Source organism: Balaenoptera physalus (assembly GCF_965194825.1).
Source record: "Balaenoptera physalus genome assembly, chromosome: 18".
In the NCBI taxonomy this organism is placed as follows: Eukaryota; Metazoa; Chordata; class Mammalia; order Artiodactyla; family Balaenopteridae; genus Balaenoptera; species Balaenoptera physalus.
In genome coordinates, this window is record NC_138899.1 from 2,597,417 (window position 1) to 2,615,766 (window position 18,350).

Here is an 18,350-nt window from a genome sequence, read left to right on the forward strand (position 1 = left end):
GCGGTGGGAGCAGCCGCCAGGGCGGTGGCAGGAGGTGACCACCAGATAACCTGCCCGGCCTCTTGCCCCAGCTGATCAGGTATCATTCACTGGGTTACAGAAGCTCCCCACCCCCAAAGATAAGAAGCCTCACGCAGCGTGCTTGTTTTTAAGTCATCTCTGGAGCAGCCCAAATGCCGGCCTGGAACAGCATCCCGTTCCCGGCTTTACAGTTGGGAGGGGTGCGGGCCTAGCCCAGGGACGGGCCTGGGGCAGGTTGGGGGGGGCGGTCCCCGTCCTCAGCTCTGACTCTCCAACTCACGGGGGTGACTGCCTGCCCGGAGCAGCCCAGCACGGACGGACGCTAGCCCCTCCCTCAAAATGTTAAGTGACTTGCTCTGGGGTCACCCGGCCAGTTAGGAGCCAGCCACGCTGGGGTGGCGTTTGGGTGCCTCCACCACTGCTGTGTGGTCCTTGGTCCTGGGGGCCACCAGCTCCTGCACAGAATGCCCAGCTTACAAGCCGAATCAGCCAAGGCTGGGGTTCCCAACCTTACCTACCACCTTCCACGCCGGTGGTGACACCACCAGCTACAGCGGGAGGCTGACTTCACATTTTCCTCTCACGTCCTCTAATCAGAGGTTCCTAATCTGAAAATCGCTTTTCAGATTAAAAGTACAAGACATTCCAAAACCATGACCTTCTAAGTACTGACATCTTCATTACATCATCCTCATTGATCAGGTTTATCTCCATTGCACTCTTGTTTTTCTCTCGCATTTTCTCTCTTACTTAATTGAAGCCAGTCACCCATTTTTTTTACCCTCTCCTCAGGAAGACAGACAATCCTTTGATTTTTATTATTTTAGCAAAATCTTTGTTTTCTATTCTAGAACTTTTTACTTGAATTGCACTTTTTTTTTTCTCTCTCTCTGGTTCTAAATATACCCACTGGCAGTGGCAGTGGGAGAGCTGTGGTCCCTCCGTCCCCCTTATACCTGCATCTGTTCTGGGATGCTATGACAAATCCCTGGTGTTATTTACTGTGGCCAAGCCATACAAGCCATGCAGGGAGGATTACTTTAAGAGCCTCCAGAGAGCTGGAGATTTCCTTGTTTTTCCATTAACAGAGGAGGAACGTTGTGATATTTCCCTTCTTCTTGGGGGCCCAGATTTTGAACAACAGGACTAGAGCTCCAGGGAATTCTGCAAAAGACCTGATCCCCAGGAGCCTTAACTCAAGCATGGAAAGCATCTGAGCACCGGACATTTTCCGTAACTTATCACTAAGCTGATTGGAAGGAGAAGAGAAAACCTTAAGAACATATTCCTTCTTTTTTAGAGGGAGAGGACTCAAATCGATAAAATTAGAAATGAAAAAGGAGAAGTTACAACAGACACCGCAGAAATACAAAGCATCCTAAGAGACTAATACAAGCAACTCTATGCCAATAAAACGGACAACCTGGAAGAAATGGACAAATTCTTAGAAAGGTATAACCTTCCAAGACTGAACCAGGAAGAAACAGAAAACACGAACAGACCAATCACAAGTAATGAAATTGAAACTGTGATTAAAAATCTTCCAACAAACAAAAGTCCAGGACCAGATGGCTTCACAGGTGAATTCTAGCAAACATTTAGAGAAGAGCTAACACCCATCCTTCTCAAACTCTTCCAAAAAATTGCAGAGGAAGGAACACTCCTAACCTCATTCTATGAGGCCACCATCACCCTGATACCAAAATCAGACAAAGATACTACAAAAATAGAAAATTACAGACGAATATCATTGATGAATATAGATGCAAAAATCCTCAACAAAATACTAGCAAACAGAATCCAACAACACATTAAAAGGATCATACACTATGATCAAGTGGGATTTATCCCAGGGATGCAAGGATTCTTCAATATACACAAATCAATCAATGTGATACACCATATTAACAAACTGAAGGAGAAAAACCATATGATCATCTCAATAGATGCAGAAAAAGCTTTTGAAAAAACTCAACACCCATTTATGATAAAAACTCTCCAGAAAGTGGGCATAGAGGGAACCTACCTCAACATAATAAAGGCCATATATGACAAACCCACAGCCAACATCATTCTCAATGGTGAAAAACTGAAAGTATTTCCTCTAAAATCAGGAACAAGACAAGGATGTCCACTCTCGCCACTACTTTTCAACATAGTTTTGGATGTCCTAGCCATGACAATCAGAGAAGAAAAAGAAATAAAAGGAATACAAATTGGAAAAGAAGAAGTAAAACTGTCACTCTTTGCAGATGACATGATACTATAAACAGAGAATCCTAAAGATGCCACCAGAAAACTACTAGAGCTAATCAATGAATTTGGTAAAGTTGCAGGATACAAAATTAATGCACAGAAATCTCTTGCATTCCTATGCACTAATGATGAAAAATCTGAAAGAGAAATTAAGGAAACACTCCCATTTACCACTGCAACAAAAAGAATAAAATACCTAGGAATAAACCTACCTAAGGAGGTAAAAGACCTGTACTCAGAAAACTATAAGACACTGATGAAAGGAATCAAAGATGATACAAACAGATGGAGGGATATACCATGTTCTTGGATTGGAAGAATCAATATTGTGAAGATGACTGTACTACCCAAAACAATCTACAGATTCAATGTAATCCTTATCAAATTACCAGTGGCATTTTTTACAGAACTAGAACAAAAAAATCTTAAAATTTGTATGGAGACACAAAAGACCTCGAATAGCCAAAGCAGTCTTGAGGGAAAAAAACAGAGCTGGAGGAATCAGACTGCCTGACTTCAGACTATAATACTAAGCTACAGTAATCAAGACAATATGGTACTGGCACAAAAACAGAAATATAGATCAATGGAACAAGATAGAAAGCCCAGAGATAAACCCACGCACCTATGGTCAACTAATCTATGACAAAGGAGGCAAGGATATACAATGGAGAAAACACAGTCTCTTCTCCATTGGGGAAACTGGACAGCTACATGTAAAAGAATGAAATTAGAATACTCCCTAACACCATACACAAAAATAAACTCAAAATTGATTAGAGACCTAAATGTAAGGCTGGACGTTATAAAACTCTTAGAGGAAAACACAGGAAGAACACTCTTTGACATAAATCACAGCAAGATCCTTTTTGATCCACCTCCTAGAGTAATGGAAATAAAAACAAAAATAAACAAATGGGACCTAATGAAACTTAAAAGCTTTTGCAAAGCAAAGGAAACTACAAACAAGACAAAAAGACAATCCTCAGAATGTGAGAAAATATTTGCAAATGAATCAACGGACAAAGGATTAATCTCCAAAATATATAAACAGCTCATGCAGCTCAATATTAAAAAAACAAACAACACAATCAAAAAATGGCAGAAGACCTAAATAGACATTTCTCCAAAGAAGACATACAGATGGCCAAGAAGCACATGAAAAGCTGCTCAACATCACTAATTATTAGAGAAATGCAAATCAAAACTACAGTGAGGTATCACCTCACACCAGTTAGAATGGGCATCATCAGAAAATGTACAAACAACAAATGCTGGAGAGGGTGTGGAGAAAAGGGAACCCTTTTGCACTGTTGGTGGGAATGTAAATTGATACAGCCACTATGGAGAACTGTATGGAGGTTCCTTAAAAAACTAAAAATAGAATTACCATATGACCCAGCAGTCCCACTACTGGGCATATACCCAGAGAAAACCATAATTCAAAAAGACACATGCACCCCAATGTTCACTGTAGCTCTATTTACAATAGCCAGGTCATGGAAGCAACCTAAATGTCCATCGACAGACAAATGGATAAAGAAGGTGTGGTACATATATACAATCGAATATTACTCAGCCATAAAAAGGAACGAAATTGGGTCATCTGTAGAGACGTGGATGGATCTAGAGACTGTCATACAGAGTGAAGTAAGTCAGAAAGAGAAAAACCAATATCGTATATTAACGCATATATGTGTAACCTAGAAAAATGGTACAGATGAACCGGTTTGCAGGGCAGAAATAGAGACACAGATGTAGAGAACAAACGTATGGACACCAAGGAGGGAAAGTGGGGGGGGAGGGGGTGGTGGTGGGATGAACTGGGAGATTGGGATTGACATGTATACACTGATGTGTATAAAACAGATAACTAATAAGAACCTGCTGTATAAAAAATAAATAAAATTAAATTAAAAAAAAAAAGAGCATATTCCTTCTTTTTCTTTTCTTTCCTTGGGGGCAGGGAAAGGTGTGGCAGCATGCAGCAGTGGCAAGCGAATTTTCCAGGAGCCCTGGAAATCTGAGCTGGTGGGAAGGCAGTCTGGAGCCTGTCATCTCCCAGGGCATACGGGACCTGTGTGTCCAGCTCTCCTGGCTGCCTCCTTATACCTGGAGAATCTAAGGTCCCCCCGGCTGAGGTCAGGAGGTCAGCTCAGCCCATAGCACATTTGATCTCTGGGAAGGTCTCTGTTCTCTGCAATTCTCTTCCCCCCAGGATCGCACAGGGCTGCTCTCTTAGATCTTCAAGGCTGCTGCCCCACATCTTGAGATAAGAAGCAATAGTGCGGTACAGGGGCTCATGAGCCCCGGGCAACCTGCCTTCAAAGCCTGGGATGGTGACCGTTTAGGACGGGCTGTCTCACGTGCACTCACACCCCGGCCCCGCCCTCAGGCCGGGCAGCGGCAGGAAGGCAGCCTGTCGACAGAGTGCCGCACACCCAGGGTGCGTGTGCCCACGCTGGGTCCCGAGCCCAGGCGGCCAGGGGACTGCTGCCGTCCTCTCTCCCTCTGGCCACCAGATCGTGCTGGGTCTCCCTTGCTCCGGGCTCCTGATCTTCAGAGCAAAGCAGGAGAGGAGGTGGGGGGGGACTGCCCTTCCCAGAAACCAGTGGGTGGGCTTTGTTCTGCTCCTCTGTGTCCAGGGCAAGGGAAGCACAACCAGGAGACTCAACTACTGAAAATCAGTGGTTGACTTACTTAACAGCTCTGACCCTGGGCAACCAAGCAGTGGGGAGCTGCCTGGGTTCAGATCTGCTGCTTACAAAGAGAGACACCTTGGGCAAGGTGTTTAAACTCTTTGTGCCTGTTTTCTTATCTGTAAAATGGGGGTAATAAAAGTTACCTACTCAGGTAGGTGTGTTTTCCTACGAAGCTTGGATGGATTAAGGCACAAAAATTGGCACATAGCAAGTATTCATTAAATAATTATTTACCGTCTCTGCTACCCATTTTCTGTTGCTCCTGCTACAAAACTCTTCAAGCTACAGTGAGCAGCCCTTTTCACTGACTCGACCTACCCCTGGGAAGACTCTTTGGCACAAACGGGCAAAGACACAGGATTCCTGAGTGTGGCAGACAAATAGGGCAGGAGCTGGACTTGCCACAATGAGGAAAGATTTTTTTTTTAATAAATATAGTTAAAGATTAAGGCACTATTTCTTGAGTAACAGCTCTTAAAGCCAGTGGTCAATAAGGAGTTAGTAAGTGGAACATCCACTGTCGAACATCATAAATTCCATGATTGTTGAGTAATACGTATTGATGTGTCTCTAGTAAAATGACTCAGAAGAATCTGTTTGTATCTGCAGATTTAGAAATGCCATAAACTGGCAAGTGACTCCAATGCCTTCCAACCCAATACTCTTAACTCAGTGGTTCCCACACTTTAGCATCAAGTGGGAATGCAGACTCCCAGGCTCCACCCCCGAAAGTCTGATCAGAAGATTTTGATATGTGGACCAGAGGTCTGAGTCTTTAACCAGCCTTTCCAGGTGAGTGTAGGGGTCCAAGGGCTGCCCCCTGAGAAGCGCTGCTAGGCAATAAATGCTCTGGGTCCCATCCAAGGATCAGGGAGCAGAGACTCAGATGAGCATACAGCACCTAAGAGGCTTTGGAGGAAGGCACAGAGGTATATTCCATGTAACAGGCTGGGGGATATTCTCTTCTGTTCAGTGTATGGAAACGTGGGCTCAGGATGTATGAGACCAGGGCAGAGCTGCCTTTAGTACCCAGGTCTTCTGACATGAAGCCCTTTCCACCACTTTTAGGATCTATGCCAGATAAGATTCTCATCATTCTCAGGAAGGAAAACACTGATGTTATAAAAGTGGTTCTAGGGGACAAAGGGGTGTGGGAGATTGAGCACAACCAATGCACAGTCTCAATAGGATTGGGCACTTTCCTTTGCAGGGACCTCCCCCTCCTTCTCAGAGCGTGCGCGCGCGCGCATGCGTGCGTGCGTGTGTGCGTGCGCGCGCATGCACTGCCCTGGCTCCCAGCTCTGGGCCAAGTCCTGTAAGTCGTGCGTGCGTAAGGACCCATAAAGGCCAATGGGCTGGTTCAAATTTCTAGGCTCTGATCTTCTTAAACCAGGACGTGTGGAAAGGAAGGGGAGACAGACCCGAGCTTTAAGAAAACTTTGGCCTGGAATGTTCCGGTCAAAGTCTATGGACTCCTCTTCTGACTCCCAATCTGGGCCCTGAACTGCAGCAGAAAAGTGAGGCTAGAGGTTCTTTCCCAAGCTAGGATAGCACTTCCTCACTCACAGCCTTGAAAATCCTCGTTGGTTTTATGTGAGGATGGAACAATGTGGAAATTACAGAATTCAAAGCAAACCGTGAACACAGCTCCCACTGTGCCTGTGTACACTCTACCCAGAGTGCGGATGGGGGGCTCTTGACTGAGCCACCTGGGAGATCAGGTGCCAGCATATTCCATCAGACAGAGGAAGGGAGGGTGGGGTCCAGGACGCCTGCTAAGTGCCCTGGATCTTCAGGTGCAGTTCACACATCTGGGTCCTCAACTCAAGGGACCCAGCAAAGCTGTGACAGCTCAGCCATGCCACACGAAGTTCGACCCAAGTGGCTCCTGCTGCCAAGTACAAAATCCCATAGTGCAATCAGCAGGCTGGGAACCGCCTGGCAATGCTGGCAGGGTCACCTTGAATGGCGGGGCGGGGGTGGAGGGGGACTCGGTAAACAGGGTCCCCGTAGGAGACTCAGCAGCCCCACCCTGGCTTTTCCGGGCCAGAGCTCGTCTCGCAAGAAAACGGTGTTTTCTGCCATTGTTCCCTCTCAGCGCCACCAGGAGTACCAAGTCGCCCGATCCTCCTCGCCCCGCCCATTCCCCCAGAGCCTCTCATTCAGAAGAACGGAAAACCCTGCCAAGGGCAGGACCTCCGACACCAGCTTCTGATGCCACGCAAGCTATTCTCCCCCGAAGCCTGGCGCCCCAGGGCCACGTGTCTGACCGCCTCGATTCTAAGGCTGAGCTTTGCTTCTAACGACGGGCTTTGCTCAAACGAGGGGAAAGGATGCCGCGAGCCATGTTTTAAATGATTGGTTCCCAAGGAAGAGCCGACGCCAGTAACGCACAGGATTGAAGGGGACCCAAGGGATGGCAAACCAGAGTTCTCGGGGGTGAGGGGGGGGAAGGCGTGCTTTCTCAGAGCCTGGGCTGGGTAGGGGGCGCCGGGGACACCCAGGCACACACACACGGACACACGCTCAGGTGCGCACGCGCGAGTGGCCTTCTGGCAAGGCCACTCGGTGTCCCCAACGCTCTCTCCGGCACGCGAATCGGCCCGGAACGGGAGCCAGGACTTACCGCCAGGACGCCCTGGGCCAGGAGCCCCACTGTCACAGCTCCCAGCAGCAGCCACCTGGATGGGAGAGGGGGGAGGAGCGCCGTGAGTGTGCGGCCCCGGCTTGGAAATTCCGAGAAGCACACGCGCGCGGGACCCAGGGGACAGGCAGCAGGTCGCTTACCGCCGCAGGGCAGGGCGCGACGCCGCGCGCTCGTCTCGGTCCATGCTCCCAGTTCGGCCCCTCGGGGCTCCGATCCGTCCCTCCTAGCCTGGAAGACGAGACAAAGCGGGCTTAGCCCGGCTGGGGAGGGAGCCTCGTCGCCGCCCGCCTCCGTCGGCGGGACAAGGGAAAGCGGGGCGCGTCCCCGCCTCTTGCCGGGGGTGACCGGGAGCCGCCCCGCGACGAGGCAGGGGAGAGGGCAGCCTGCCCACCTAGGCCCGGACGGGGCCGCTCAGCAGCCGCCGCTCCATCCCCTCCCCCTTCCCACTCCCAGAGCCGGGCGCGCAGCCCCAGCTGCACGGGGCGCCCGCGTCCCTGCCCTCCGCCCGGGGCTCGGCCTCCCAGGGCCGCTCTTACCTCGGGCCCGGCTTCAGTGGCTGCCGCCCGCGCGCCTCCGCCCTCCAGAAGCGCCGCCGGCGGCACGAGCAGCGCAGCCGCCCTCCCGGGCTCCCCGGGCCGACCTCGGGCCCGCGCGTCCGCCCTCGGAGCTCCGCCGGGTCGGCGAGCGCGGGGCGCGGGGCGGGCAGCGGCGGCGGTGGGTGCAGAGCGCGGAGCCCTGCGTCCCGGCGCGCGTCGGCCACAATCCCCCGGCCGCGCGCTCCTGCCGCCTCTTACCCGCGCCGCAGGGTCCTCCCCCTTTGAGGCGCCGCCCGCCCCGCGCCGCCGAGGGGAGGGGCAGCGCCAACAAATTGGGGAGCTCGCCTGGCCGCGCTCAGGTCTCCGCCGCGAGCTGCCGCGCCCGGGACGGTGCGCCGCGCTCGAGTCCCGGCCGTGCGAGAGTGAGCCGCCCGCCGCCGCCCCCAAGAGCCCGGGCGCCGGCCCCCCGCCGTCCCCCGCCGGTCCCCGCCGCCCCGGGCGCGCCAGCATGGGGCCCTGGCTCGGCGTCTGGCTGCTGCTGCCCGCCGCCCTCCTGCTCCACGAGGAGAGCAGCCGGGCCGCCGCGAAGGTGAGTCCCGGCCGGCTCGGCTCCCGGCGTCCCGCCCTGCGCCCCGGCGCCCCGCGCGGGCCCTTTGTCCGCGGCCGGAGCCGCCCTCCGGGCCCGGGGGTCGCGCGCGGCACAGCCGGGCGCACTCTCGCGGCCGGTCCCCGCCGGGGACCCCCGTGGGCTGCGACCGCGCATCCATTAGGGAGCCTCCTTTGTTGTGGGCTGGGTCGGGGCGAGTCAGGGGAGACTCCTCGGGGCCGGGGGCGGGCGAGCAGAACTTGGTGCAGGGTGCCCGGGAGTCAGGGGGATTTGAACTCGCACCTCGGGGGCGCCTGGCCGTCGGGTGCCTTCACCTGCCCCGGGCGCCCGAGTGGGCCGGGGGCCGGAGGGCCGGACACGCGCGCCCCGTGCTGTTCGGAGCCCACACATGTGCCCGGGAGTCGCTTTGGGCGTGTTTCTCTGGAGCTTTGGAGACTCTGGTGGTTGATGCTGAACAGTCCTGGGCCGTTTGCCTGGAAACAGCTGTATCTTTGCTTTCCCACGACTTTGCTGTCGCTGCAGCACGCTGAGGGACAGCAGAGGAGCTTTTCTGTCGTGCAGCTTTCAAACGTATACATACTCGACTCGATGACTTTTACAAATATAGTAAAAAAATTATAACCACGTTATATTTGAGTGTGAAACCAAAATGAAACTCCATCTCATTGTTCTGTGCACAGATTGTTTTCCTAGTTTTCATTTCCTCCGGCTGTGCGCTTGCCCGGAAAGGATCTGGGAGTTCGGTTTGCACAAGTAAAGGCGTCCAGCTCTAGACGGTCCCTGATGTACTGTTGTTCTTTGCTTTTTTCCTTCCCCTCAGATGGAGTAAAAACCTCAGCTGTTTCCCAGTGTCACAGCCTTGTAGACAAAAGCCTGGGAAGGTGTGCCTTCTCAACACATTTTGCATTCCCCCCACCCCAAATATTTAAAAATGATGTTACTACTTTCGGCATTTCCCACTTACTCTTGTTTCACATCCTGATTTTGCTCTTAGTTTGTTTGTTTTGTTTGTTTGTTGTTTTTTTCTTCTCTTCAGGAAGAATGATGCTCACTGACTTCAGTTAATTGTATATAAATTATTAACTGTTAACTTGTCAGAATAAACTGGTGATATGCATACATGTCTTGCAATTGAGAGTCTGGCTCTTTGCTGGCAGCTGTGTCACTAGGTATGGAAAGGCCTAATGATGACACAAGCAGTTAACTTCAGATTGTTCCTCCCAGCCCAGAGTCTAGCCAGGCACCCTAGTCGGTTATTTAAACACTCTCTGGTCACGATGACAAAATACTTCCAAAAGAGGAGGCTCTAGAGCACTTCATTTGGGTCTAGAACTATTGACCCAAAGATTTAACACTTCCAAGGAGAGATGGCAAGGAAATGAGAGAAAGTTCTCTATTTGGAAATATGAAGCTCTGTTTGGACTTGGACTTTCTGATCGATAATATTAGCAAAGCAAAGCCAATTATGAGAGCCGGCTTTTCAAATAGCCAGGACTTTGAAGAATGAACCACTCAGTGAGTGGGAAATCAAACTCATTACTGTTGAGTTTGGGCTTATTTTACTTTCCTTGTACGTCCCTGTCCTGGCTGTGCTGTATCCTTCAAATCTCATGTAATGTTTTAAGAGATCTGGCACGTGGACACCCTCTGATCACCAGTTGACTTAATGGGTATTATCATTTTGCCATATTTTCCCTGGTTTATTCAGAGAGAGAAAGTTTATTAATATGAACATGACTTATGGCTGTACAAGAAAATCCATTTAAAAATAATATCTGGCTAATTTTAAAATTTGTCTCACTTTTCACACCATCGGTAACATTTTTTTTTTTTTTGCTTACCTCCTTCCAAAATCAGCTGTTAGGGATACCAAAAAGTTGAAATAATTTCCATATTGATCCAAGCAGAATATCATTTAAAAATGCATTTTGAATGATAAGATGCTGCCAGTCAATCAAATCCTAATTCAACAGCCAATAAAAATGATTCTTGGATTACCTGCTTTTTTGGAGTATCTGAATCTGTGTTACCTGCATTGGTACACCCAAACGTCACCTACTAGGTGCCAGGCAGAGATTGTACTTATTATTATTCACATGAAAGGCTGTTTGATTTTATATTTGATCATATCTGCTATGGCCATACTGTTCATTTACCAATGGGTGGAGTTTCTAAGCCAGTGATTTTTTTTCCTACCCCCCCACTCCCCTCCCCAACTTTTCTTCTTTGGCAAGGAAGGAGGAATAGGGTGCAGACCTAAGACAAAAATCTGCCCATAGGATTGAGGGTCCTTGGTTCTGAGTCACACAGTCATGAGCTGAATGAATTCTTCCTTCTGCAGCCTCCAAACTCCCCCCTCCAACTGGTCTGTTTGATGCTTCTTCACAAATTATTTTTCAGGATCAGAAATGTGAACTTTTGCCAAAGTGTGGTGATGCCCGAGTAGGGTGTTGGCATCTCCAGACCATTAGTCACCATTCTGAGACTGAATGACCTAGAACTCAAACGGATATTTAATTCTGATATGAATGTGGGCCACGTTCTGCTGGGAATGTAATTTCAAAGAGAAGGCTGATTTTTGACTTAGTCCCAGTGACAGCAACATGAGCCCAGTATCTCAGGAGTGAGCTTGGTGAAGATATAATCTAAATCATCGTGTTCTTCATGCATGGAACTGTATCGGGATGAAGGGGAGCGCCTCTAATACCAACCAAGAGAAACAGTGTGCCTAGCCTGTGTGTGTGTGAGTGTACACTTATAGAATTATTAGTGTGTGTGTTAATGGTGTAGTCACACACACGCACACACAGAACAAGTGTGGTTTAGGGACCGGAGGATCCTAAATGTTGTGTCTGCTCTGATTAAGCAGATGATTTCAGAGGACTTGGTAACCCCCTGCCTCAGTTTCCCTGGCAGATCTGCTCCCCCACCCCCCCATCCATCCTTCCTGCCTTCATCCCACACATGCGCCTTGAGCACATCTTCAGGCCACACCCCCCGCCAGGCGCTGGCCGTGCATCAATGAGTGGGGCCCACCCTCCTCCCCCAGGAAGGCTGTGGTCTCCTGAGAAGTACTGAGAAAGAAACAGGCAAATACAACTCAGGCTGGTAAACGCTACAGTCAGGGTAAAACCTAGGGCCATAGGAGCACCTAACCCAGCTTTGGGGAGCTCAGAGGAAACTTCCGGGAGGATATCCCACCTCTGACTCTGAGGAAGGAATGGGAACCATAGACCTGGCATCTTATTTTCATATGAATTGTCATGTGCCTCATACTCAGAAGGTTGGATAGTTCTTCCTTTGCCCTTTCACTAATCAGGCTGTCTTTGCATGTAAAGAAGACCTTAAGGTTCCCTCCTTTGAGGTACCAAGATGCCATTGCTTGTATGACTAACAGGCGTGATATCTGAACTTTCCCCTGGGAGGGGTGGAGACACACGGAGGTCTAGGAGAGCTGCGATAAGACCCCAGCTCAACCAAAGGCCCCCTCCGGAGGTGGCAGGTGGATTGGGATGTCTGCAGAGTTCCAGCACGGATGACTGATTGTAGGCGGGAGTGCCTTTAGGAGCTGACCGAGAACACCTCCCCTCACTGGGGCAAGGGCATGGGGGAATTCACAAAACCCCGCATTATTCATTAACAAGACTGTCTTCAGATTTCTTGGAACTGGTGAGGATGGCCATCACTAAACAAGTTCGGTTATCTAGTTTAGAACTGGTAGAGATTTTGCAGACAAACTGAACCCACATGTGACCCGCTGAAACAAATCCTTTTAGAGAGGGAGGGGGCATCAGTCAGTGAATAATTTACAGCACTTGTCTTGATGAGGTATACGATGCTTGTTCTAACGACGGTTCCAGAAACTGGCCAAGGATTTGCCTCGTTAAAATGTCTCTCAAGCAGATTGGGTATTTTGAGTTCTTGGGCTCAAATAAGCAAAAGCAACAATAGAATGCCTAAAATAATATCATCAGAGCATTGTTCTTCCTGCGGTTGTTAAACAACCACTAAGAAATGTCAGCTATAGAACAATACAAAAGAGATATTCCTCCCATTCTTGTGCGCACAATGAAAGAGATGTAAACCAGAAAATGGTTCCATCGTCAGTTTCTTTTGAGGAGTTTACCGCTTGGAGAATGACTCAGGGGTTAGCATTTTATAGTCTGGCACACAGGGACCGGTTCCGTCCTGTATTTCCCTCCATTGTTCTCCTGGTCTTAGTCCTGTGACATCAGTCTGTCTTGGGGTCCTTTCTGTTTCTCTGCTTCTCTGTTCTTCCTCTTCCAGACCCCTCAGGGTGGCTGGGCCCCGGAGCTGGGCTCCAGCAGGCTTCTCTTTTTCTCTGCCCTCCCCACTCCCATGATTTGTCAGCATTCCGTGAAGGGGACTCCAGACCTTTCTCTTGAACCCCAGTCCGGTCTCCTCACGTTCCCATGGAACATCTCACCTTCGCTGTCCTGCTTTGATTGCAGACTTAGCAAATATGTCCCGAACCGAGCTTGCCATCTTTCACCAACTGACTGCCCTTCTTCCCAAGTGGCCCGTTTTGGTCCTTGATGCCCCAATGTTTCCTGATGCTCAACCCAGAGACCGTGGCTTCATATGGAGGCCTCACCCTTCCCTCCTTTTTAACCTTCATGTCACCCAGGCACTCATTCCACCCTTCCTTCTTCTACCTGCTCCTCAGAGCCCCCTTGGCCGTCTCTTCCCATGACTGCGACACCATTCCAGGTCTACTCACCCTGTGCCAGGGTCGCCACGAATCCCTCCCGCTCCTGCCCTCCTTTCAGCCTTGTCTTCTCCCCAGCCCATTCCTCACGCTGTCCTGAGTCTGTCTTCAGAGATCCCGTTATGACCACGTGATTCCTCTGCTCTGATGATGGCTACCTCCTGTCTGACCAGAAGTCTCCAACTCTTCGGCTGGCTGGTTTTCATTCGTTCGTTTTTAATAAAGACTTTATTGTTTAGCGCAGTTTCAGGGTCAAGGCGAAATTGAGAGGAAGGTACAGAGATTTTCCATCTACCCCCTGTGTCCCCACAAGCATGGCCTCGCCCACTATCAACATCCCCCACCAGTTGGTGCGTTTGTCACAACTGATGAACCTACACTGACCCACTGTCATCCCCCAAAGTCCGTAGTTTACCTTAGGGTTCACTCTTAGTGTTGTATATCATTGGGTCTGGACAAATGTGTAATGGCATGTAGCCATCATTATAGTATCACACAGAGTATTTTCACTGCCCTAAAAGTCCTCTGTGGTCTGCCTATTCATCCCTTTCTCTCCCCAAACCCTGGCAACTATTGATCTTTTTACTGTCTCCATAGTTTTGCCTTTTCATGTAGCTGGAATCATACATTATGTAGATTTTCCCCATTGGCTTCTTTCACTTATTCATATGCATTTAAATTTGTTCCATGTCTTTTCATGGCTTGATAGCCCATTTCTTTTTAGCACTGAGTAATATTCCGTTGTCTGCATGGACCACAGTTTATCTATCCACTCATCTACTGAAAGACATCTTGGTTGCTTCCAAGTTTTGGCTGATTTTGAATAAAGCTTCTATAAACATCCGTGTGCAGCTTTTTTTTTTTTTTTTTTTTTTTTTAATTTAATTTTTATTTTTTTTGGCTGTGTTGGGTCTTCGTTTCTGTGCAAGGGCTTCCTCTAGTTGCGGCAAGCAGGGGTCACTCTTCATCGCGGTGCGTGGGCCTCTCACTGTCGTGGCCTCTCTTGTTGCAGAGCACAGGCTCCAGACGCACAGGCTCAGTAGTTGTGGCTCACGGGCCCAGCTGCCCCGCAGCATGTGGGATCTTCCCAGACCAGGGCTCGAACCCGTGTCCCCTGCATTGGCAGGCGGACTCTCAACCACTGCGCCACCAGGGAAGCCCCGTGTGCAGCTTTTTGTGTGGACCTAAGTTTTCAACTCCTTTGGGTAGATACCAAAGTGCACAGTTGCTGGATCATATGGTAAGAGTATGTTTGGCTTTGTAAGAAACCAGCAAACTCTCTTCCAAAGTGGCTGCACCATTCTGCATTCCCACCAGCAATGAATGAGAGTTCCTGTTGCTCCACATCCTCGCCAGCATTTGGTGTTGTCAGTGTTTTGGATTTTGGCCACTCTAATAGATGTGTAGTGGTATCTTGCTGTTGTTTTAATTTGGCTTGGCTTTACATACCCTTCGCCATGTGGATTCATGGACTTATCTGGTCTTCGTCTTCATACTCCCCAGCATGCAGGGTGAGTAGTTGTCATGAAGGACTTACCTCTGTGTTCCATGGAGCAGTGTAATCTCTTAGAGCCTCAGGTCCCTGATCCATCAAATGAGGACAACACAACATCTGCAGACACCTTTAAGATGTTCAGAGAGGTTGTACGTGTGAAGCAAGTAAACCCTGAGAAGGCGATAGCTGTTATCACTGCTACGTGGCTGGGATCTCATTGTCTCGTGTATGTTGGTTCAACACCCTTGATGATTTTGAGATGCTGGAGGACAGAGCTTCTTTGAAAAATGCCCCCACTGTCTGGGGGAGTACCTGATGCATGGAGGGAAGTCGTGAATTACTTGTAGTGGGTTCGGTGATCCTGCCTGCCTTTCACTCTGGACCCTGGGGAGGCCTGGCGGGAGCTGAGTGCCTGCTCCCGGAAATTATGTTGCGTTGCTGACCCCGTAGCAGTTTTAGGCAACACAAAGGAAAGTAATGCCAAACGAAGGTGTTTCCTCTTAATTTGGAATTTGGAGCAGATATTCCGCCATAGACTAAACACGACTTGGAAATATACACAAAGCTGAACTCTTTGTGTAAATAGTTTATTCCGTGGCTTAGTAATATTCCTGCTTTGCTAGGTTTGGCTTTTAGTCTGCACACTATAAGAACATTTAAAGTCATCTGAGTTTTAAAGCTTGCTTGATTTGTGGTCAAGTAAAAGACAAATGCCAAGCATCCAAATCAGATATTTAGGCGATATATTACATGCGTATGTGTTGGTTCTCTCGCTGGTAGAGGAGAATGAGCCAACGTCCTCAACTTTTCCTGCTCATCAAGACTTTGTTAGGAGTTTTGGAATTAACTGTTGTCTATTACTGGATACAGGTCTCTGTGTGCTGTGTGCATTTCTTTCTTATTCAGATAACAGCAAGAGATGCTGGCTGTGACCTGGGAGAGGCCAATTTGATCTCAGTTGCCCTGTTCCCATTTCACCAAATTTCCTGACAGTTGGAGACCCATGGTAGAGTCACTCACACAGAGTTGAGCTGATTCAATAAACGTTGTCCAACTCAACGGAATATGTAGAGACGGTATTCCTGTATTTGACATTTAATTGAAATTGTTAAAAAATTTTTATTGAGTTTTGCTTTAGAAAATCAGCATATTCCTTTAGAAAATCAGCATATTCCTTTATGAAGAACAAAACTCAGCGTTTTCTGGTTGTAACTCAGTGTTTCCAAAGCTGTTTGCACAAGCTTTTCCCAGCTGCCACTCACACACCTAGAGCTGAAGAAGGCTCAGAGGATGGAGGTGCTGGCAGCCTGTGTCTTCACTTCAGAAAGATAAACACTCCTAACAGACCTCGGTTAGCGTATGGGGCATCTTTGAGGGTGCTAAGTCAGCATTGGTTTCCTGTTTCAGAATGTTACAAATGGGCCCAATGATAACTATTGTGGTGTTTTTCCTTCGTTTCTATTAAAGAAATAATATTTATGTATATTTTCATCAGTGGCAGATTTGGCTACTACATCTCTAACAATACTTTATTTTAAAAGAGTAAGCATATTATTTTTGTAATAAGAAAAAGCAATCAAAATTTATTCTAAAATCCAGTTATCCTTTTATGCAAGTAATGACTTTTTCTTGAGCATGAGAGTGTTAATTTCCATATCATCCAAGAGCATCAGCTTTAAAATGTCATTTTTAAATACAAGCAACTCCTTTTCCTCATTAGCTTTGATTTTCGAGTTGTGTTTTGGCATTTTTTAAAGAATAAAACTTTAATGTCACAGAGTTATTACTGAGTTGCTTGAAACTTATTTGCCAGGTCCAGACTGTTCTTGCATTAAAGCTTGAGTTAAGGTGATATTATTATCATTATTACCTATAATGTGCAAAGTTTTATTAGGGAAAAAGGCTGCATAATTATAGTTTGGTCCATTTTTTTTGCAGTGTCCACTTGGAAAATACTTGATCTAACTATGTGTCTTAAATAGAAGTTATTGCATACTGTGGGAGAATTCAGCCTAACTCCAAGAACTCTAAAATTAGCCAGGCAAAAGAAATGCCTGTTTCTCTACAAAGTTTGCATTAAACTCCTGGAAGGACAATTGCAGTGTTTCAAATGCATCCAGAGAGGAGCATAGCCCAGCGACACACTCTGCCCGCACGGGGTGGCAGGCATTGCATAGAAGCACAAGGTGCTGCTTTGAATCCCAGCTCTGCCTCGTACACCTGTGTGGACGTGTGCAACTTGCTTCTCTCTCTGTCCACCTTTTGCCATCTGTAACATGGGGACAGCAGTAGTGCCTCGATTCCAGGACAGGCATGAGGATTAAACGAGCTAATGTTTGTAAAGCGTTTATACCGTGCTGGCTGCATGCTCGTTAAATGAGCAAATTCTGAGGAATAAATAACAAAGTAATTATATCATCAGGGCATCTTGAGGCTGGAGAAACACCGAAGGCCACCAGAGCAGTGGGTCTGGAATCCCCTGGAACGCTGGGTGGGACACAGACGCCCAGCCCCCCTCCCGGCTTCTCTGATTAGGGGTGTGGGTGCCCCTGAGAATCGCATTTCCAACAGACGATGCTGGTGGTGGAGGTCCGGGGACCACAGATCTCGTCCATTCTCTTCACTAACAGGGGCAGCTGCTTGATAGATGTGAGCTATAGACATGCTGCTCTGGGAGAGTGGTCTGCACTTAAGCAGAAGCTGAACCTTTGTATTTAAAATGACTCTCCTGATTCTGATGTTCCCTTTTTCTTGTTGGTCGTTGTTACTGCAGCACTTCCAGCCCTGTGGTGCTATTTGGGGGGTTAGGAGTGGGAAGGTCCTGATGCAGGCATGTGGGGTACCAGGATGCTGGAGGAGAGGGCGTGGCCGATGGGAAACGGGGACAGCTGGAGCCTGGACAAGACCCTTGTCCTCTGTGGTCATCCTGTCCCCATCAAGACATGGGACACGGGTGTTCTCAGGATGATCCGCTGTATGTCAGAGTTTTTCCATCTTTAAGACTCTATTCTCACCTTGGCATCTGCTGATGGTGGGCTCGGTGTTTGCGTAGAGGCCGGTCGAGCCAGAACCCACTCAGGTTTGTGAGCAGGACCCCCAGGGTGTGCCTTCACCTTTCTGCAGTGCCCACCCTCGCCCACCTCCTCCGAGCCTTGGCCTCCTGGGCCCCTGAATGAAGGATTCCTATTATGTGTCTTCTTATGGCCAAACCCATTTCCTGGAGATTATAGACCACTTGGGGTTAGCGGTTTAAGATAACTCGTAATTTTTGGTCAGGAAATGGCCTGTAAAATTAAGATGAACTTGCCAAAGCAGGGAGATGGGTTAGTGATGGGAAAAAATACTGCAATATGGGTA

General features: G+C 48.6%; 2 protein-coding genes across 2 annotated transcripts in view; one reads left to right on the forward strand and one right to left on the reverse strand.

The window, feature by feature from the left end:
- COL4A2 (collagen type IV alpha 2 chain) overlaps positions 1 to 8,387 on the reverse strand; it is a 176,040-nt gene extending 167,653 nt beyond the window's left edge. The window contains exons 1-3 of the mRNA XM_082435264.1: positions 8,163 to 8,387; positions 7,767 to 7,854; positions 7,606 to 7,660 (exon numbers count right to left, since the gene is read on the reverse strand). Of these exons, the coding sequence (XP_082291390.1) occupies positions 7,606 to 7,660; positions 7,767 to 7,810 (99 nt within the window). The 5' untranslated portion in view covers positions 7,811 to 7,854; positions 8,163 to 8,387. The remainder of the gene's footprint in view (positions 1 to 7,605; positions 7,661 to 7,766; positions 7,855 to 8,162) is intronic.
- Positions 8,388 to 8,519: 132 nt separating this feature from the next.
- The window catches only part of COL4A1 (collagen type IV alpha 1 chain), a 152,549-nt gene continuing 142,718 nt past the window's right edge, over positions 8,520 to 18,350 (forward strand). Inside the window, exon 1 of the mRNA XM_082435260.1 lies at positions 8,520 to 8,751. Within this exon, the coding sequence (XP_082291386.1) occupies positions 8,671 to 8,751 (81 nt within the window). The 5' untranslated portion in view covers positions 8,520 to 8,670. The remainder of the gene's footprint in view (positions 8,752 to 18,350) is intronic.